This window comes from Varanus komodoensis, unplaced genomic scaffold (genome assembly GCF_004798865.1).
Source record: "Varanus komodoensis strain SLA01 unplaced genomic scaffold, ASM479886v1 scaffold1, whole genome shotgun sequence".
Classification (NCBI taxonomy): domain Eukaryota; kingdom Metazoa; phylum Chordata; class Lepidosauria; order Squamata; family Varanidae; genus Varanus; species Varanus komodoensis.
In genome coordinates, this window is record NW_025335268.1 from 68,719,865 (window position 1) to 68,742,627 (window position 22,763).

At 44.1% G+C, this 22,763-nt stretch overlaps 1 protein-coding gene across 25 annotated transcripts in view; it reads right to left on the bottom strand.

The window, feature by feature from the left end:
• Window positions 1-683: 683 nt before the first annotated feature.
• The window catches only part of CELF2 (CUGBP Elav-like family member 2), a 543,991-nt gene continuing 521,911 nt past the window's right edge, over window positions 684-22,763 (bottom strand). For 18 of the 25 annotated variants that reach the window (XM_044428119.1, XM_044428080.1, XM_044428088.1 and 15 more), the window contains 4 exons: window positions 14,381-14,578; window positions 11,689-11,832; window positions 8,518-8,690; window positions 684-7,082 (listed from right to left, as the gene is read on the bottom strand). In XM_044428119.1, coding sequence (XP_044284054.1) covers window positions 8,563-8,690; window positions 11,689-11,832; window positions 14,381-14,578 — 470 coding nt within the window. In that variant the 3' untranslated portion in view covers window positions 684-7,082; window positions 8,518-8,562. The remainder of the gene's footprint in view (window positions 7,083-8,517; window positions 8,691-11,688; window positions 11,833-14,380; window positions 14,579-22,763) is intronic. The other 7 variants (XM_044428072.1, XM_044428065.1, XM_044428148.1 and 4 more) reach the window with 1 other exon arrangement.

Here is a 22,763-nt window from a genome sequence, read left to right on the forward strand (position 1 = left end):
AAATAGTCCCAGTTCATTACTGTGTTGCTCTTCATTTCTGACTTCTACTGGCTGTAATAATTTAAAACTTCCTTAGCTCACACAGCTCTACATATGTCTGAATAAGCTTTTTCAGCTGGTGGGTTTTGGATCAGGCACTCCCACCTGTAGTTAAAACTTTATTAGTTCTATAAAGTGCTGAACTAACTCTTTCGGCTTCCAGAGCACTAAATCTGAAGAAATACCAACATTTTCCTGTCTCTACTCCCATCAAATAACTGTTCCAGGTGGCAAAGGTCAAGATGCCCTTGCAAAGCAGAAGTGCATCATTTTTCAGTAATCAGAGAAAAACTGTGCCTGTGATCTTTTTTATTTGTGCATGTATATTATACATTTTTAACCGCATCTCCAATATGATCGCAGGCTAGCAGTTAAAATGATATCCTGCTTAAATCATCAAAATGATTAAAGGCAATTGGAGGAGGGAGGGCAAGGAAGGGGGAGGTAAAATAGACCAAAGGTTCCTACATATCTGTATTCATTCTCCAATCAGAGGTTCACTTAGGTGGAATCGACTGTATCTTTTGTACACGACAAATAGAAAAAAAAAATCAACAGGGACGTGAAACAGTGAGGTGTGCAGATGTATTACCAACACGGAATGACCACCAACATTACAACACAGAGAGAGAAAGAGAGACAAGTATTAGGAAAATGGTTTAATATTGGAGACAGAAGCAAAAAACTGCATCACACAATAACATACGTTACAAAAATAAGTTTGACTGTTTCAACTACACAGTTATGTTCACAATGAAGACAGAAGAATCAGAAAAAACTTTTGATCTAAACAGCAAAAAAGCAAACCCCTACTTTTAACTAATACATTTATCTACGTAAAGTGACTCTGTACTCCTAAATTCTAATTTATCTTTATATTATTGTGTAACTGCACAATACAGAATAAAAAGTGAAACTTACCGCTTGTTTTAAAGACAAAATTCTAAACACTAAATATAAGCAAAGGGAAAGAATTAAACCAAGCCAAAGTTTGTTTGTTTGTTTTTAAATTCTCTAAACAAAACCAACTTACTTTCTTTCTACCAACTGGAAATCAAACTTGAAACCCCGCCATGTTCTTGGGGCTCACAAGAGCAAGCCAGAAAAAACAAAAACAAAAACAAACAAAAACTGTTGTTTTTTTTTTAAATCTCCAGTATAAAAAGTTCCACTGGTACAAAATGCATAAGTACAATCAAGTTTTAGAAATAGGAAAGCCTGTGGGGGTTTTTTGTGTTTGTGTTTGTTTTTGGCTCAAATTCCATCAAACAGCAAAATCCAAATGCGTCAACAAAATAGAAACGATACTCAAATGATCTTACAGTTTCCACTACATTGCAGTAACTTTGGCTTTTCTCTGACAAAACTTTAAGAAACAAAACAACCAAGGGCACAATCCATTAGCACCGTGGGGTCATGATCCAGGTGCAGAAGATTCACACGGGAGTCAATGTGTGTGCTTTCTCAGCTCCATGCTCGCAATGCATACATTATGCCAGGGTGCAGATCCCTGCTGTCTCCCCCTGAACTTGCTAAAGAACTCCTAAGTTGCACAGAGCTTTTCCTCTCCTGCTTTTCTGCCAGATAACCTCTTGGTGGGGCTGTGCAATAGAGGAACGGCACAAATACACAAGCAGGAAAACAGCTTTTCGTTCACTTAAATAAAGCCCCGAAAGGCAATGCTCGAAAAATGCCCCGCTCTTAAAAAGCAGAAGTGAAAACGGAGGACCATGTCAATGTCCAAAGAACCCGTAACAACCACAACTAAGGATTCATGAGCGCCAAGAAATGCCTCGTGTCAAAAAGCTTGCAAGCTACTGGTGCCCCGTAACTTCCCAGGACAAAGGGCTGGGATGCGGATACAGAACGCTCGTGCGCTGGAGGCAGAGCTTGGATGAGCCAATGGGAATCCTCTGCGTGGGGATGCTACGCCCACGGCGAGAGTGGATCGTGGCCTCGGTTTCCGACATTCTCAACTACATGAGAGATATTATTAATCTACAAACAACAATTTCTCACAGCACGACACTCCAGCCCACCCCACCCCACCCCCACGCCAGTACACAGGGTTATTATCTTTGTTTGTTATGACATTATTCAGAAAGATAACGATACTACAAGTTTGTTTGTTTGCTTAAAAAAACTCTTTTGTTAATTTGCACTTAAGTTAATAAAAACAGAAACAGTAAAATGATTCCAGAGAGTAGCACAAGCCAAGGAATAATAACCCCTATGGTGAAAGAAAGATGAACTTGTTACGCCTTTGAATATGGCCATTTCATTAAAATTAGCTAATTCAGTTCGAAAACTACTTCTTTGTGCTTTTGGAGTTGACTTTAAAAAATGCGAATTCCCCTTGTTTATTTTTTTCCCTCAGTTTATCAAGCCCTTTGTGCTCCTATAGCTCCTTCCAATGCTGTCCCCCATATGAAATACGTTATAAATAAATGACAGAGACTTCTGTCTGGGTTTTTCAAATGGAACATGTAAGCAAGCAAGTGCAGTGCGTTAGAAAAGACCCTCATTCAAGAAGCTGCAACTTTACTGGCTGGTTTTCTGTGCGGTCATTTCCACAGCAAGAACAGTTCCAAATGGATCCGTAGCCATGGGAGCAGAGAGAAAACCAGCTAGCAAAACTTCAGCCGTGTGGATGCTTCTATCCCAGATCTGCATGTCCCTTCTTTGGATCCCCTTTTCCCTGCTAAGGGAGCAGTCTAAACATTTGGATTTATTCTCTGCTTAAAGTTGCAAGGTTTATTTTCTATTTAAGGATTCTGTTCAAGATTTCTTTGCGCTATAAAATAAATGTTGCCTGGAAAATACCTAATTCAAGGCCTGCCATATTTGGCCAGTGCCTGTTGGCCAGAGTTCTAGAGTTCAAGGAATTTAGCATGAGCTACTGAAAAACAAGGGTGCGGCTCAAATTCAGTGCAACCCATTATACACGGCTGCCATTTTGATAGGGCTTGTTTGGGGCTTTCGTGCAAGCCCCGGTGCAAGGAAAGAAGGCTAAACTTCAGGAGGTGACGATACATGTCCTCAGAGTTTTTCTGCATGAAGCGTTCTGAGGGTTCTCGCTGTTGTTTTTTAAAGCATGGTTATTTTGGAAATTTAAATGTCGAACAACAAAATGTCCTGGAAAGACATAATGATGACCAGTTTGCATGTGATAATTCAATAGGCAAACATTGCTGCAAGAAGTATAAAATAGCCCTCAAAGGGTTCAGGAAGGCCCCAGCAGTAGTAAAAACGTGAGAGTAACACAAAGCCATTACCTATAAGTACATGTGCTATAAGAAACCTTTTAAAAATATTTTGCGTGTGTGCACCACTTGGATTCTAGACCTTTCCATCCCAGGGCTTCTCTACAAAACAGTCATTTAAAAGTAAAAGAGGGGAGGGTGATTAGTAGCTTTACTTTTAACAATAATTTACAACGGGGATTAGGGAAGGGGGAAGGAAGTGTTTTGTATGAAATCAAAGAGAGACAGATAATGGGGAACGATTATGGCACTTTTATCAGTAGCATAGAAAGCTGCTGAGACGTATTGGCTTCAAAAAGGGTATATTTGCCAGTACAGAGACCCAAATTTGGTTTAGAGTAGGAATGGTATTATATCTAATACAACGGAAAGGAAACCAAGAGGCAGTGAGGGGCTATTAGCATTTTTCCCCCGTTTCCTGGGCTCTGTGCTGCAAACATGTAGGGCTTGCAGAATCCCTTTGCCTATTTGAGTGTTTCTCCATTTTGAATGTTTGCAGGCCTTGTCCCAACAGAAAATAAGAGAGACAGAACAGGCACGGCAATACCTTTTAAACTGGAGCGTTTTCTGCTGATGGACCACACAAGCTTCTGAACTGTGTCGAGCACATGCACCTAATAACATGGAAAGCCGGTGACGAGCTGGGGAAACAGTGCTGCCAAGCGAGAAATGTAGCCCCCGTAGCCACTTAAGAGAGCTGCCATCATATCCTAAATTTCTGTGCTAGAATTGCTGCTGGAGGGCCAGTTGTCCTTGCCAGTGCTGCTCCTGCAGCCACGAGCAGGTCCTCTACACTGCTTGTGCGACAGGTGTGAATCCCTAAACACCTAAGGACACAAGTCAAGCAATTCTGATTAGCCGCTGGACTTTGCATGCTTGGGGAAGTGTGTCTGCCCTTCACGCTTTGTATGTTTACTGCGGGGACCGCTGGCGTGGCTACCAAAGAGCGCTGACTGGCGGCAGCGGCCTGGCGCATCTACGAATGTCAGCACAGCCGTGACGAGCTCAGGGTGACTGCAGAGCGAAGCGAGCCGTGCCTCGGTGAAACGCTGGAACAGTGCCAACCTGCTTTCCTAAGGGGCCTCTCACGCTTGTTCTCCCACTCCCATTTATCCAGCAGAAGTGGAGAATTTCCTTCTTAAAGCAGCTCCCCCGGCACCCGTCCTGCACCCTGCTTTTCAACCCCAAGGGCACCGAGTGCAAAAAGTGATCCCTGGGAAGGGAGGAGCGCTGTTTTAAGGAAGCAAAAGCCAAGAGCTGGATTTCCGGAGAGGCCTTCATGTGCTCTCGGTCCGTGGCGGGGGGAGTTGTGCGGCAATGTGGGTCCAGGATGCCATTTGGGGTGTCCCCTTCTGAACTCTCTGTGTCCTGATGGGGCGCCCATGCCTTGAGCGAGTGCTGGAAACTGAGAGCAAAACGCAACTCTTTACTGCTCTGCTCAGCCGCCGGGTGCCCTCCCGCTCACGTGGGAGCCACGCGAGAGTCATTTTGATAAGGGCGACGTGCCTGGAATATTGGCAGTGGCAGCTAATGGTCTCATCTGCCTTTCTGAGGGCCTGCTCCGTTCAAGAGTGTGCGCGGCCTTCATCAACAGAAACCAGGTTAACAAAAGGTATTGCCACACCTATTCTGCGTCTGTTACCTCTGGACCAATATATCAAGGATAATGGCAGATAGCACATCAAAGCATTACAACATGTGTAAATCTCATCCATAAAAAGTAGTTTAAACTGCAGTGCACAATGGAATTTCATCCAGGAAGTTCTAGTGCATTGGATTTAAGCAAAAGTTCATTTTATTTCATTACAAAAATACTTTTTAATGATTTCAAATGGTGGGTTTACCTCTCCTGTCTAGGAGTGGTCATACAATACATAATTAAAGAATTATTTTTATTTTATTTTATTAATACTGAATATCATATTCCAGCAGCATATTAAAAGCTCTTTTTAAGAAAAGACAAAAAAACCCAAATACCTAAAAAGGAGATCTACAATTACTATTTTAAATACTTTTTTTTTAGTTATAGATACAGAAGAAATTTAGACAGCAGTAAAATATTTTTTTTTTGTCCTTCAGGTCTGCCCTGTGCATTTTTCTGATTTCAACCATGTATTAAATAAACCACAAAAATTAAGTATATATATATTTATAGCTATAGATATATATATATATGTATATATAAAAATAAACAGCAAAATGGTGAATGTATAAAAGTATTAACACTCAAGACAGCTCTGGGTGGAAAGGGTTAAAAGTTCAAAACTTTCTCACCTTAGAGGTTTCCATACATTATGAAGAAATTACATTGTGAGGTTTGCTTTCACAGCGTTGATGTGCAGAGTGGTTAGAAAAGGGAAACATGGGCACTTCATACAATGTTTTACAAAAAACATCCAAGAGAAATAACAAACAACAACAATTTCAGGCAACAAGACCACAAGATAGCAAGTTAACAAACTTTGTAACCTCTTTTTCCTTTAAATATTAGGGTTTTATACAAAACACATAGTAAAATACCCATGTTATCAAATTACTTCACACAAGAAACACACTGAAGCTCTAGGAAGAAAAGTACCTTTGGAGTTTGGCACTAAATTTTTTTCACTGATTTCTTTTTTTATTATTATTATTGTTATTTCTTTAAAAGAAAAACTGATCACATTTTGCTGAACACAAACACATCTAAATTGTCCACAATAATAATTAAAAAAAATTGACACCAATGCGTCACGGAAGCCAACACAAACTTAATCTGGAATAGTTTCTTTTTCACATGAAAACTTTTTTTTTAAATTTTAAGCAAACAACTTTTTTCGTTTTTTGAAATTCGTTTTTTGTTCTGTTGCTGATGTTCTTCAAGTAAAAACCAATTTCAAACCTGTTGTTTATAAACACAGAACACTTAAAGACCAAAAGACCCATGATGAAATCACAACTTAATTCACAGAAGCACCAATGGAACGACAGCTTACAGTAACCTTTCTCCTGTACATTGAAACAGTATAAAATATAGGTAATTTTCATGTGCATTAATTCATGGATTGTCTAACTTGTGAGTCAGTTCAGCAAAAGGTGACACAAATAGGTAGCATTTGCCCTAAAACAGGGTAAATTTTTGTTATACTAATCTACAAAAAGTGGTTCTATATATATATTCTTAATGAGAAAGTGAGCCACCTAAAATGGCCTTATCAAAAAACTTTACACTGCCTGAAAAATGTAAAAACTATTACAGACCTCTAGAGACTTAAAATCAGACAGTTCTTCATTTCAAACTGTTTTGGAAGTAGTCTGGTAGAAACCAACATTCTGCGCCTCTGGACACATATTGCTATAGTGATCAGTGACCAGCCAGAATGCCAATCTCTGTTTAATACTTTCAAGTCTGTGTTTTTTTTTAACACAAAAAGAAAAAGGAAAAGGAAAAGGAAAAAGGAACAACTTAAAAACCCTAACAAAACATTTTGCCACAGGTTGTGTGTGTGTGTGTGTGTGTGTGTGTGTTTAATAATCCTATCATTAATTTGACTAGTAATAAATTTCAATCTTGCATAAATGCAGCAATGCTTTTCACATTGACTTCCCAGAATTCATATAGCTAGATGAGGTCACATGCAAATTTCAAAGGTTCAAACTATAGATCAAAGGTCAGTAGGAGAACCAAATTATGATGTGAGGTCAGAAAGACATCAGAAACAATGACGGGACGATGAAACTTTTTTTAAGACGCCACAGGGACATGCTAGGCAAACGATGAGCTAACGGGCATGAAGATGTCTAGGGAAAAACAAGGAAGAGGAAAAAAAGTTACGGAGAGTCTATGCAGCAGAAACAAAATCATTTTTAATGGGTGCAGAAGAAAACTAATGCAAATCTTTCATCATTAGAATTTCAGCCATTCACGCAATTTGCATTAACTGTACATTTGGTCGAGGACGGCACAATGAGAAAGCCCCCAAAAAGAATCCATCTGAAAGGAGTTAGAGAAGATGGATTCTCATTTTATTTGGGGAGGGGAAGGTGGGGGGGGGGGGGGGTTAAAGGTCCAGTTTCAACAAATGAAACATAAGGCAGGGAGGTGCAGTGTAGGAGTGGATTGGGGGGGGTTGGGAAAGAGAAAGATAGAATAGTCCAAAACAACTACACTTTCAACTAGAAAATGGAAACTACGAACAAGATAACCAGACGAAATACAAACAAGAGGATAAAAAGTATGAACCATAGAGGATGTAGAATTCAACGGTGAAAAAGCACCCATTCTTGGCACATATACTCCGGAGACTACTTTAAAAGGATCTAGCTAGCAGTGAGAGCTGCTCTTTAGGTATCCAATAAGTTAACAATAGGCAATAAATAACTTCCATTATTTCTGAGGCAGTAAAAATTTTTGTATAAAAATAGAAATGCTTTTTACAAATAAAATTTACAGGCCTGTGGCTTTCTTTTGTTATCTATTATTATTATCATCATCATCATCATCATTATTAAATTTTATCTTTCAAGAAACGTCAAGTATTGTCACTCTTTTTATTTATTTAGTTAAACCCTGTAGCTTTAGAAACAGATCTCTATGTCTTTTTTTACACTAATGCTAAAAAAAATCCTCATAGAACTTAATAAAATAAAATAAAAACATAAAAATCCAGCAAGTGAAATATATAAAGACAACCAGTGTTGAACAGGATAATGGATGTCAGTCTGAAGACCTACGAACAAAAAATCTTCAAGCTCCTTAATAAAAAATGAACTGAAGGAATGGAAAGAATTGGTGTCATTTCTACATAAGTTCCTTTCTCGGCCCAAGGCCATTGCGTTAGCTTACAAACTGCTGGTGCCATTTGGATAAGTCTAGGTTCAGACATACCAACTGCTTTCATTATCTCCATCAAAAGATTTAGGGGCACCAGGGCTGAGAAAGTTAAAATGGCTGCTTCCCCGCTTTCTCAACAGTTTTAACCGTTGAGATTTCAGAGAGTGTGTGTAGCTTTCTTTCAAAGATAATTAAACAAAGCTGAAGCTGTAAATCCAAATAAAATACATCGTTCAATATTTCTGTGATTAGCTTAGCCAAGTTTCCCATCATGGCAGGTGGGGAAAATGAAAGCAGTATTTTAAAAATCGCGGTCTCCGGGCGGTGGTTGACAATGTGTTCGTATGTTCTTTTTCAATGTACCCACCCCCAAGGAAGGGTGGGTTCGCTCAAGGGACTTACCCTAAGAAATCTAAATTAATTAGCAGTAAGCTTCTGTGGTAATGATCAGTAAGGTTTGCTGTCATTTTTGGAGCGCTTCAGCTGAACTTTCAAGCGTTTCATGCCAATCTGAAAGCCGTTCATGGCCTGGATAGCAGCTTGCGCAGAGACAGGATTGTCATAGCTAACAAAACCTACAATACACAATCGGGGTTGGAGGAGAAGAGAAAAAGGCACGCATCAGCACAAACCTGGCATCCTTTAATCACTGCTTGTATAGTTTGGCAAACTTTGCTGCCTAGAACACCTTCTCCTGATCTGGGAGATCTTTGAGATTACAATTCCCAACATCCTCCAGCTCTTCTAATCCCCACAGAAACTGACCCTGTAAATAGCTCTTCCTTGGGAAGCAAAGGGTGGAAAATGTGGTCAACTTTAACTTTTGACGTAAACTTGACAGGTGATTACAACTAAAACAAAACACGGCAACAAAATGTTGCCATGTGGAAGGCTTCTAATTAGGGTCCCAGCCTCTTCAGAGTTCCCCTCTGCCCATTATATTTTGGTATGTGTTTTCTTTCCCCTTAGGACTTTGGTGGACATACAATCCCATATCCTGAAATTGCCAGTATCTGTGGCGATCTCTCACTTCTGTCTCTGGAGACATTTTAAGATAGCTTCTCTGTGTGAACCAGAGAACGAACCTGTGTGACTTAGCCAGGGAAAGAAAAGGCTGTGATACCGAAAAAAGCTCAATCAACATCGCTCTGTGTCTTCCTCAGTATGTTCAGCCATCCCATCCCATTCCCTTAGACCAAGTTGTTTGGGTCTCTGCCCATCCCACCTCAATTGGCAAGTACAGGGGGTGCCAAAAATGTATACACATTTTAAGAGATGTTTCCTATATATTACTTTTCGAAGTTGGATTGAATTACAGTAGCAATGTATAGAATGAGGTTTGTTCAAAAGATGTCGTTAACCAAATGAATGCTAGCGTCACCATGCAAGAGTTTTTAATAGTTTTTTTCCTTTCTTAAAATGCATATACGTTTTTGGCACCCTCTGCATTTAGTGTTGCTGAGCTATCCTTTAGCTCCGTATGTGTCTGTGCAAGCACGAGGAGGAGGTTCCCCGCTTTTCAGGCCCTCTCCAGCTCCCACTGAAGATTTTTCATAGCACTGCAAACCCTGGGGTTACTCCCCCCCCCCCCCCGTCCCCCCATGCATGAGTGCCATAGCACAAGCAAGCTTGGCTAAGTCTTACGAGGAATAATCATTTGTCACGAGCGGCATGCGTTGAATGTGAGGATGCTGCAAAGCGGAGATCTTCTAATTGCATAGTTTTTCTTAATCCAGGAGAGAGGGTTTAATGTAATTTGCAAGTAATGAGTTAAACATGGAGAGTTTTCTTATACAATAGAGAATAATTAGGTGTCCATAATAATGTAGCTTGATTATATAATAAATGACATTCCCCCAGATAGGATGTAATTAGTTTTATGCATTTGACACTTTTTGTTGTGCATGTCAGAAAGGATTTTGTACGCTTTTATTCTTTCGTGTTTAACTGATTCAGCTGCACCTTTTTCTACCTTTGATGATTAATACCAGTTGCTGTGGGGGTGGTGGGCAGGGGGAACCATTACAGTTCCACAAGAAGCTCTCCCCTCCACTCCTTTTTCGCTGTAATGCTTACAGAGCACAGACCACAAAAACACCACTCCTACTAGGAGAACAGAATTGAATGAGAAGCATACCAGATGACCAAGTGTGTCAACCATTCATCATGAACAAAGCCTTTGTGGTTGTGGAGGCTCTTGGTCCACTCTGGGCTTCAGCCTGAATTGTGGAGGAGTCATCCAGGATGCTAAGCCCTTTGAATAGGTCTGGCACCATGGATAGCTCTTTTAAAGTTCAGGATGATATCTGGAGTGGATACACCTCCCAGTGACATCGAAACCAGCAAGTGCTACCGCTAGGCGGTGGATGGTGTCTTTAGTTTGGATGCCTTGCAGGCAGGCCTGTAATATCTGTGTTAGCCTCCCTGGTGGGAGAAGCCAAGAGCATTAATATGTGTTAATGGTGGAGAAACGTACCCAATAAATTGCAAAGGGGAGATGATCATAAACAGATCTGTAAAAACAAGCGTATTTGGATGTGGAGGCCATTGGACATTAGAACGGAATCAGTGTGTGGGGCACAGCAGTGGTTCTGCTGTGTGTTAAGATTACTGCAAGGTTTTGCTGCCTTTTGCTTTTGATACTGTCCATCGAGTTTTGGTACTGTTGGGGTTTTGGTACTGTCCATGGGGCAGAGACATCACCCTGCCAACAAAAGTGCGTATAGTCAAGGCTGTGGTTTTCCCAGTTGCAATGTATGGCTGTGAAAACTGGACCATAAGGAAGGCTGAGCGCCAAAGGATTGAGGCCTTTGAATTGTGGTGCTGGAGGAGACTCCTGCGAGTCCCTTGGACCGCAAGGCGATCAAACCGGTCAGTCCTAGAGGAGATCAACCCTGATGGCTCTTTAGAGGGCCAGATCCTGAAGGTGAAACTCAAATACTTTGGCCACCTAATGAGAAGGAAGGACTCCCTGAAGAAGAGTTTAATGCTGGGAACAATAGAGGGCAAAAGAAGAAGGGGACGACAGAGAATGAGGTGGCTGGATGGAGCCACTGAAACTGTCGGCGTAAGTGGACTCCGGGGGATGGTGGAGGACAGGAAGGCCTGGAGGAATGTTGTCCATGGGGTCGCGATGGGTCGGACGTGACTTCGCAACTAACAACAAGGTTTTGCTGAGGCTTATGTATAACTGATTCATCTGGATTTAAGCTGTTATCTACAAATAAGCAATTGGTAATTTCTGGCATGTTTGTTCCTTAGTTTAGATTTTGTTTTGCTCTGGTGTCATACGCAATCAAACCTAATGGGAAAAGATACTACGCAGAACAACCTTCCACCAGTTATGTTGCATTACCACTCTGACTTTACTCCAGAAGATGATGGGACTTGTAGTCGAACATTTCTGGAGGGCATCAGGTTGGGATAGGCTTGCTCTATTTAACCAGCTGATGATCAGTTAACCAGCTATAGGTAAGAACAGAATGGTTCAGATGTGAAAGCGGCATATGCACTCAACCCAAAGGTGAGGAGACAGCATGTGGGAAAAAGTGTCAGGTTTTAAACATTACATACCAAAGCACTTGCTTAGATTGGTCTGTTTGTCAATGAAGACCTTAGCAGAAATAACGTTCCCAAAAGGCATGAACATCTGCAGAATGTCCTGGTCTCCAAACTCCTGTGGGAGGTGATAAATGAAGAGGTTTGCTCCTTCTGGACCTTTAAGAAAGGAAAGAACTGACAGTCAGAGACCGGCTGTTCCATTCTGTGTGCATCATCTCAGAGCTTCCAGGTGAGCTGCTTCTAGAGAGAAGGGTCTCAGTGCAACCAAACAAAAGGCATTGTGCCTCTTTAATGGATTTTTTTCCTGGTGACAAAAAGCATGGAAAGTATGGTGGGAAGATAGGGGAGACATCAACCACCTGTAAAATTCCATGAAAAGCTTTGTCTGGAAGCAGCACCAGTTTGTTCTCTAACACATGCATGCTCTGGGAGTTTGCCCAGCTGCGCTAAAGGGACAATATTATTGTTAACTTGCATGTCGATATGATTTGTTAGTGCTGCTCCGTGTGACACGGAAGAAGGTTGCTGGTTGCAAAACTCTGGCTCCGTTAGCTTCCACGGACTTCCTTTCAGCTTGGCAGAGCACAAGAGGAAGTCCGCAAGTGCCAGAGGGGAAGAGTCCATGGAACTTTATCCCAACCCTGGGTACAATTTATATTGCCATTTATTTTAATATGATCAGGCCTCCTGTAAACAAATTTATAGTAATAACTAAACGCCATGCAGGTCTCTTCTGGGATAAATGGTATGTAGTCAATGGTTTATATTCAATAAGTCTAAAAACCATGGCTAGTATAGTGTTTTTTGAGGCACTGATCCTGTTGCCCTTCTAAAATCCTCTTCTTACTGGGCTTACATTGCCTCCCTGCTCTGAAATGTTCATGGTCCGTTGCAGTTAAAAGAAGGATATAGCTTTCTGGAGTACACGATACAATTTCCTTTGAATCTAAAATGAGCAAGAATTAGGGTAAGGGGCACTCCCTCAACAGAGGGAGGTCAGGAGATCAGGGAGGAGGAATGTAAGCAATGGGTTAGGCAGGAAAGAGAGATGGAATACTTATTTTGTTAAATATCTTGTAATTAGTATTAATTTAGTCTCAGTATAAAGTTACTAGGGTTTATTTTGCTCTATTGGCAATGAGCAGGATGCAATCAATCATTTATTTGCTTCCCCTCGAGATGCTCAATTAAATAAGGAATCTTTCAAAATAGTGCCAATGGGTCTTGACGTTAACCACCAAACAAAGTCTAGTTACAAAAGTCACATGGTTGCATTATATGTGGAATCCAGATACAGGAGTTCCTTCCATAAAAGAAATGCATTTCAAAAAGGAAACCAAACTGGTCTCAGTTCTGGAAAAGCGGCACATACTGTCTGGTTCCTCACAACACGGCAACCATCATGGGCAACTAGCTGTGGTGCGTTATTGTGCTGTGTGAACCTGTAAGGTGGGCTGTTTTGGGGTGAGAAGCCACCCTGACAACCCACGGTCTGTTCTGGGGGTTACTGGACCCAAAATAGACCATCCAAACCTGAGTGACCAACCCCATCTTGGATCCAAGGAAGTGATGGACAAGCCGCTCAGGGAGACCCAACCACCTCTCCTTGCCACTTCTGTCATCTCTGCCTCTTTGCTGCCAGTGACAACCTCTCCGTCAGTGACTAAGCGGTGCCACTTGGGCACTTGGGAAGGGGTGTCACCGGGAGACCTCGCAAAAGGGGGAAAGATGGGGAGGGAAGAGGAAACATGTCCCAAAAACATGTCCCATGTTGTGCACAGCATGGTAAGAGGGTGAGCGTGGCTTCCTTTGGGGTACTGATGACAGCAGCAAAGGAAGAAATAATTTGCAGGACGGGTTAGGACATGACTCAACCCTTCATGCGTTTTCCACATTAATGAACAGTGGCTGGTAAAATTCTTGGAGTGAATGCCAGTGAAATACATTATGGGGACTGGGAAAGTGGATGTTTAAAGGTCCCCTGTGTACTCTCTATTCACAATGTTTACATGTGTTCACTCACACAAAGACAAAATTCCAGATCTTATCATGATTGCCTCAGAAACACAGAAACAGAGCGAGTCAGAAGAGGCCTCCTGGGCCATCTAGTCTGATCCCCAGCTCCAGCCAGCTCTGCTCATGACATTGCCTTGACTTTGGAAAGGCCATTAGGAGCCCTAAGCTATTCCCACCCTCCTGGACTGTGAGGCTCCCAAAGAGTCCAACCAAACAGGAGAGCAGCATCCTGCTTTCTGAAGTGAACTATATCTGCTCAAGATGCTCTGCCTGCATGCGCTTAGCATCTGTCTTTGGAATGGTGTTCAGTCCTCTGGGCCGTATGCCACGCTGCCTGGCGCTGGCGGGAACCACACTCACACAAGCCGAGAATCTTGTGCAACCAGCACGTGCAGAATGGAAGGCTCAGTAAAGGCTGCTGAAGGAACAGCTCCCGCCTAGTCCCGTGCTGCCATGCTCCATTTGGGCTCCAGCCGGCCTCCTGTTTTGTCTGCTAGCCTTAGATGCTGCCCCTTGTCCGTGGCCGAGTGTCGGCGACTGCAGCGGAAGGACGGCGCATGACCCCGCCGAACAGACGGCAATGCAGCCGGTTCAGGGATGCTGCGTTCTGTCGGTCCTGAGGTTGGCAGCGCCCCCTCCCTGCCTTCCTCCCCTTGCTTCCAATTCCCCGGTGGAGTGAAGGGCTCACCTTCTTTCTGGCTGCCTGCAGCGCTCTGTTGTTGTAACAAGCTTTGACTGTACAAGGTGGGCAGCGCCGCGGCGGCGTACTGCTGGATTCCTGAGTAGGCTTGGGTGAGGGCATCCATCGTACCGGCCGCACCGTTCGTCAAGCCTGTTGCACCGAGTCCTCCGTTCAGGGCAGCCATACCTGAGAGCATTTGAGCAACTTTACAAAAAACCCAACAATAGAGAAAAGAAATTCCACTTATTCATTAGTGCTTTCCAAATATCGTTGGCATTAATATGACACCGAGGACAATGCTTCTGCATGCAAAAAGAATTAAAAATAAATCGGGACGTTTCACCAGAAGGCACAGGAGAACGACAGCAGCAAAAACACCCAAAAAGAAACACACGCACAGAGACGTCGGTTAAGAATTGTTTGGAGTGTCCACTCTTACACATGCAAGCTGGCAAGCGCAGAGGCCTAATTTATAGCCACGATTTCACAGAGGTGGCAAATTATGCTTAAAAACGGCCGTGTTTAGGAGAGAGATGCTAGCCTAGCCTTCTCCTTGGTTTTCTATGTGCAGGGATTGAGAAAAGAATACAGAGGACTGTTCATTCCCTAGCTGCAGGACCACGTGGTACAGTCCAAGCACGGGTTTACCTATGAAGGGACCCCAACGCAATGGTGGCACATGTGCTCTGCGGGCAGAAAATCCCACTTCCAAGAACCTGAGATCTTCTGGCACCCTGGAGACCTGCATATCTCAACCGCGACCTCTATGTGATCATCAGCTCCTTCTCTCTGGCTTGTGCCTTTACAGAGTCAGTCTTTCCTCCACACATTCTTATGAGCCGAGCGTCTAAAAGGGCAGATGACCAGGGGCATTGGAATGTGGAAGGAAGAGCTGTATGGGGTCCATGACACTGCAGGCATTGCCTGTTTGAGGTCCTGGGTTCAATGGAAAGCTCTCCCAAGAAAGACACTCAGAAGGACTGGGAAATGCCACTACCAGAGTCTGGGGTGCTCTTAAGGTTGGATTGGATGGATCGTCTACTTCAGCCTTCTTCAACCTTCTGCCTTTGACACTTATGGACTGCAACACCCAGAATTCCCAGTCAGTGGCCCTGCTGGGAATTCTAGGAGTTGTGGTCCAAATGCCTCTGAAGGCCACCAGGTTGGGGAAGGCTGGTCTACTTTGCCTCAATATACAATAGTCAGTTCTATCATTTGGTGGCAGATGATGCTCTAAGGCCCAAAATTCAGCATCTACTACATCTAGTTCAAAAGATCTCAGATAGCAGGGCTGGGAGAAGCCTTCCTCTTGCCCAAGACTCCTGGACAGCTTTTGCTAACTGGAGTACAGTAGCCTTCCACTATCTGGTGTCCATCAGATGTGATGAACTTTATTCCAAGGAGAAGGCTGGAAGAAACAATTAAAGGAGAGATAAACCAATATCTGGCTCACTCCAAAACTGCCTTACATGTTTACACAAATCTCTGAGTATTATCAGCTTCCAAAAATATTCCAAGTGAGAAAGAGGTAGTGTAAGTTAGACTCTATTAAACAAAGGAAATGCCTCTCTCTCTCTCTCGCTCTCTGTGGAATAAACACTTCCATTAAGCTGTGAAATGGCTCTTTCTCCCTTTCTCAAAAGAAGCATGAGAAGATCACTCAGAGAACTCATTTAAAGCAGGATTGGTAGTAAAAATGCTTGGAAACAATAGTGGTAGACAGAAGAGGAAAGTGATAATGTAATGCTTCTCCTCCCCGCCCCCCTCAGTCTTTTAAACTATATGCCTTTACCATATGTTATTTAATAATTAGGACAGCTACACAAACTTCTCTTCCTGTCTCTAGCATACTCTGTGCCCATTAAAAGGATTCTACTGGATAAATTGTACTTTTTGAAATTAGCATTATTCAGCCAGCACAAACACTTGGCAGAGATGTGATATCCTATTGCTTTTCCTTAATAATCTGCCATACACCTGAAAGCTGTGGGGTAATGGAAGGGTTGGGGGTCGGGGGTGAGAAAGAAAAAGAAGCACTGATGTATTTGACGCCACCAACGCATAAAGAAATCAAGAGACAACAAAGTAGAAAAGAGGAACATATTTTACAACCTCCAGTTGAATAGTATTAAATTCAAACATCAATGATGGACAACCTCACAAAACGTATTTAGAAAAAAGAATAAAAGCTGAAACTTAAGAAATGATAGCATTTGTGAAAAAGTTACTATGGGTTTATTGTATGTCTTGTAGGTGGTAGCACCAGTGGAAACATTTCTCCTTGATGCACGCACAAGCTTGTCTTTGGTATTGACGGTGCTAATACTATGAGTAAGCCAGACTGCCTAATGGATGGATAGATGGCAGGTTCACGATAGCACACACATCCAGGCCATGGAAGACCTGGACACCGCCGATGCAGTCACTACTACGTTCTCCAATGTCTGGAAGTTCTCCAGTGTCTTTATGTTTCTCTGCCCAAAAGTGACTTTTGACCCCATCTGTGAAAGCCTTCCCATTCCCTGCCCCGGTCACTGTGGGACCGAGTTGCATGAGGAATCAGTTTTTGGGTGGGAGCCCATCAGATTCTGATGGATAGTTTTGGATTGATCTGGAGCCTACAGAGAATTGTTACCTGCTATATGATTTCTGAAGGGTGCACCTATCCTGTTTAACTGTGGGATTTGCCACCATAAAGGTACAACCCTTTGGCCTCCTGACCTCAGTGTGGGGGCACGAAAGGATGAGCCCCTGCCCTGAACCCTTCACACCCGGATGGCTGCCTCCATCTTGGAGAAGAAGGCACCAGGGCTTATCGGGTGGGCGGGGGGGACAAGAGGTCAACTCCTGGCAGTGCCCCAGCTTCCTTCCCTCTGCGTCCCTGGAGCATCACTTGAGTCTCTCTGTGTCAGAGCGTGTGTTTGAAGGATCGGGTCCATGACAAGGGGCAGGGTGAAGAGAGAGAGCGAAACACATCCTACGGGGTAGAGAAGGCTCATACATCTTGCCAAAATGGAGCACTTCGGAGCATCAAAATCTTCCTGGCACATCTAATGCAACACTAACTCCTTCTCCACTAACTTCCCAGATACTCTTGAAACAATACTCCTCCTCATTCTTTATGAGTCACGGCTACCCCAGAGTGATGAAAGAGGATGCTCATCAAATGGAAATATCCTTTCAATGACATTCATTGCTGGAATTGTCAAACGACATGGGAAAATATGGAGATGCTTGTCCGTGTGAGGACAAACACACCTATCTAAACATAATTGTCATTCCCCTTTTCCAGGGAACCACAGCAGCTCTGTGAGTGTTGTGTTCACAAATTCTCCAGATTCCATGTTCAAGGCATTTTGGAGTAGGAGGCATGTGCCAGGCAAACTCATCTACATTTGTCGTGTAGACGTGTCCTTAGTGTTCATCTCATTAGCCAAAGAGGCAGCCAAAGTCTCAACTTCAGCTCCAATATCATTCAAGCAGTAGAGTCCTAGCCTTAAATGGTTGCCTGAACTAAGGTTTGCATTTAGTAGGGAAGGCAAGATGGCTAAGATCTTGCCAGCTGCTTGTCTCCTTATAGCTCCTCTCACCTCATTCGTTTCTCCAAGATGTAATCATATATATTCTTTTCAGTGTCAGGCAAAGCCCTTTTTATTTTCCCAATATTTTGACAGTGAATTGGTTTTATTCTTGTTTTTATCATTATTTATTGGAAGCAGTGTGTTGTGTGTTGTTGTTATGGTTTGCTTTGTTTTTGGGTTTAGCATTGTGCAAAAAGAAAAAAGGTGCCATTTCCCTGACACCAGGTGGCCAGCCAAAGCCAATTTCGTTCTTGTTTGCTCAGTGGAACCAAAACTTAAGCACCGCACAGCTGCTTCAGCCGTTTGCTCGGTTTCCTCCTAAGCCAGAAGTAGAGGAAAGAGTGCGTTTTGCCTAGCAAATTCTGCCCTAGCCTTCCTCAACCTGATTCTCTTCAGGTGTTTCAGACCACAACTCCTGGTATTCTTGGTTGGATCTTGACTGGAGCTGACGTCTCAAGCATCTGGAGGGCCCCAGATGGTGAGAAGTTGCTCTGTGATAGCAGGAAGCATGAGATAGCACAGGGGTGGGAAAGAAAGGGTCGCTTCCGGGCCAGAGATGCAAAGGACGGTTTTTCGATTTAGACATCAGTGATCTGTGAATCTTTAAAAGATGCAATGTATACACATGTTCCACTCAGCTCCCAGGTGGTCTCCCATCTCAGCTGTTCTCAGTGTTGTTGTTGGATTTGTTTGGCTTCAGCAGCAGAGCAGGGGCTTGTCCCTTTGGAACATCTCATGAAAGGCCCCTTTTCACAGTCCTCTTAACACGTGGGAGACCCAACTGAGTTCCATCTGAACAGCCTCGAGCCAAGCTCATCCTGCTCACGGACATGAATAACTTTCTAACTGCTGGAAGGCAGCGGCATTTCAATCAGTGTTGCCTGGGCAGACCTGAGTTCACCTCCTAATCTCCTTCAGCGCCTGGAATGGCACTCTTGTAGAGGACATGGCAGGACATTTAAATGGCGTCTCACAGACCAGGGCAGGCCACCGGAAGTGAGGGTGGGCCGGGGCCTCGCGAGCCGCCAAGGATGGCGAACACGGGAGCAAAGACGCAAGAGTAGGCCTAGCTGCTAGGAGTGAGAGAGGGGGCCATTATGGGCACTTGTTCTCAAGCACTCCTAGCTGGATGTTGGAGGAATCAAAAGGAGAATGTGAAGCAGAACTGGGAATCTGGGCCATCTCGAGACACGGAGATGAGAGAAGAGGAGGCGCTTAGCTCAAGGCCGGGCTCCCCAGCTTGGCAGCCATTCTCTGGGAGTAGCCCAGAAGTTCAGCTGGCAGGAGAGACGTGGAGCAGGGGAGCTCCTCAGACACACTCCAGGTGGCCTGGGCTCTTGAGCCCATGATGCAGTGTCAAGAGAAGGGCAGCCCAACTAGAGGATAAGCACACGGAGAGGAGGCACGCTCATAAGGAGAGTTCTGGAGGTGATTATGAGATTGTTCTGTGCAAGCTCAGAGATTCATTCTGGGTGTTTTGTGCTTTGGGTCAATAAAGAACACTTTGCAAGCAAAAAGATCTGTGATTTTTGAAAGCATGGAGGAGCATTGACTCCTGACCTTAGCAATTAACAATGCCTAATTAAAAAAAAAATCCTTCCATACACTTTGCTTGCCAAGGAGCCATGCGACTTCCCATTATATTTTCACCTGCCCATAGTAGGTCTTTCCTGACATGCATATACCACTCCCCCACCTTCATAAGGACAAGGGATTTACAAGACAAGACAGGACAAGACAGAAAGGCAGACAGAAAGGGAGAGAGGAAAAACTTGGTAACGATTACAAGGAGACCTTCATGTAGAGAAGAGAAGTGAGCAAGTTCCGCTGAGGACATGCAGCCTGCTGGGCTTGCTGTGACAGCCCTGAGATTGGGGATTGGCAAATCCATCCCTTGCACTGAAGAAAGCAAGGCAAGGGATCGCTGCAGTAGCTAGGAGCTAGGAAGTGGGAAGGACAGCCCAAGCAGCATCGCTCCCGTTATTATCCACAGCCTTTGGATAAACGATTGCAATAAAGCAGAACAGAACTGCGCTTTCACGCTTACAACCTCGATCCTTCCCAATTTCAACAACGGATTGTAACCACGCATGTTGCGACCGACGTGTGTCAGTGGCCTAATTACGTCTTCAGACAGTCATAAAGCGGTTTGTTTCTTCACCCAGATCTGCCCCAGGTAAAAAATCAAGCGGAGAACGGCGGCGTGTTTGCAGATGCAACATGCCGTCGTCCAATTTTCTGCAGGCGAGGAAGCCCTCTTGGCAATGCAGGAATTTGCAGAGTGAGCGAAAGTGCTGTAGGCAAACACGGCATCATCTGTTTTCCTTGTGGGGACAGGGCTGTGAGGAGAAACAAGCCGTTTTCTGATGGCATGAATGGCTTTCAAGTGTTCGGCAGTATCTGAAGCACAAGGAGCTGCAACCCAAAACTTGCACTCAGAGTAAGTCACCATTTTTGTGAGAAGGGGATTTGGAGGGGAGAATGGTGGGGTGTGGGTGGGGTGACCCTTTCCCAAGCTACTCTTTCCAACTTCAAGCCATTCTCCAATGCAAAGGCAGCAGGCAGGCAGGGAGGGGATGAGCCCCCCCCCCCCCGCTTCTCTGCTGTCTACAAATTAGCCACTGGCAAAGTGTCTTCCTTAATAGAGAGCCACTGGGGTTTGTCTTGCCTGTTTGCATTTAACTTTTAAATGAGTCGTAAGTCTGTATCACAGCTCGAAATGTGCAGCAAATCTTTAAGAATGCGTTGGATCCAGATGTGTGACCGCACAAAGCAAGCCCATTGAAACCAAGGAGCCTTGTGGTAGTCCTGAGTTCCTTTAAGCCCATTTGTTTCAAAGGCTCTTCTTTAAATTTGACCCGGTCTGGATCCAACCCAGGGACTGCCAGGGGGTATATTCTTACTCCGATCCTCTGGTCCATGCACACTGCCACCATTTTTTAAAAAATTGGTATATTGTTATTATTTATGTATTTATGTATCCTTTGTGAGCCGCCCCGAGGCTTTGTTGCGATGGGGGCAGCATAGAAATGTTTTAAATAAATAAATAAATAAATACACAGAAGGGTCCAGTGAACGAATGGCTATCTACACCTATTTATCCATAGATGTATCTCCATTTGGGCTACCTCTCCACCAGAAAAGGGGGAGGTCTTGGGGCAACTTGTTCCCATGCCCTTTTGCAGGTACAGCTGGGCTGTGTGTGAACCTTCACATGAGCTGGGCCAGTTCTGAATGATCAGCAAAGCACCCAATAGCCTATATCAGAGGGATGAGGCAGCCTGAGATGTTGGGAGGGATGGATGTACATGAATGGAGGTCCCCAAGAAGAAGGAAAACAAAAAGCCACAACATCATGCTGGCATGGTAAGAACTGAAGATAACAAGAACCCAAAATAGGTGTCTATTGCAAGAATGCAGATTTGAGACGCAGACATTTGTCAGGGGATGAAACACAAACGCCACAGGATGGCCAACTTCCACGAGTGCAAGTAAGAGAGAAACGCACTAAAATCCGCAATGCAGCCCTCTGAGCATGTCTAGCTATACTACCAGGTACTTAGTTTGTTCCACAAATTGGGTGAAGAAGGTCTCGAATCTGCAGCTTTTCTGTGACGAGTATTTCAAACGGGTTGAAGTGTGCCAGGGCTGGCCTCAGGTCCAAGCTAGATATCCAGCTGATACGCGGCACAGGCTATGCCCCTTGTTTCCCCCTGGTTAATGACAGATGGGATGGCGGATCTTGACTTTCAGCACTGCAGAGAGGGCCGGGGGCTCCTCTCCCTGGAGCCAATGATTCATTTTCACTGGCACGGTGGGAAGGCCCTCCCAGTCATGCTGGGGAGGGAAAGCATAGCTGTCCCCTCCTTGCAGGCTGTGTGGCACGAAAGAATTGCCCCTGCCTCTAATTAATTAGAAGAAAGCAAGTGATGCACCTGCATCCAGGAAGCATCTGCTCGGCCTTTGGTCCCACTCAAGAGGGACTGTCCATAGCTCCTTCTTGCCGATACCGACTGCTGCAGGTGCTCTGCTCATGCTCCCCACGTGAGGTCCCTCGCCTGTTCATTCCTGGAGGCCATATTGCGCGTCAAGACCTCCAGCTGCCTATCTAAAATAAGTCTCCGCCTGCAGAAGTTCACACCCAGCAAAGCAAACCAGTCAATTTCCGAGTTAGTATGACAGTTTTTGTGCAGAAATGCCACTCCGGGCTAAAGTAGCTAGTCTCCTTTGAGGTATGTGCAAAGAAGCATCTAATGTTCATTATAGGATGCCAGGATTAGGCACATCCTGGAGAAGGCAGGAATGCTAGGAAAAGTTGGAGGCAGAAGGAGGGAAACACTAACTTCACAAGGAAGTCACAACCTTGAGTTTACAAGAGCTGAGCAAGGCTATTAAAGAACAGGGCTTGGAGGATGCTCATTCACAGGGTGGCCACAACATGGAGATGACTTGACAGCAAGTAGCGAAACAAGAGAACATTGGAAACATGACTGGCCTGCATATCATGGGATAGATACGAGTAGATACGAGACTCTATTCTAAACCCATTATCTGAGGTATCTCCCTGTCCATAACTGAATCTTAACTTACTACAGAGGTGGAAAGGGCATCCTTTTCTTAATTTAGGGGGCAAAGAAATAGCCGCTCCAGCACGAACAGCAGAATGTGGGCCTCATAAGATGGGGAAAGGGTGCAGGAGTGTGGCTGATGGTTACAGTGATGTGGGGCTCAGGTTTAGCTCAAATCAGAAAGTAAACAAATCGGCTCTTGGATTTGTCTGTTGCTACTCTTATGTGCTGCAGAATGCA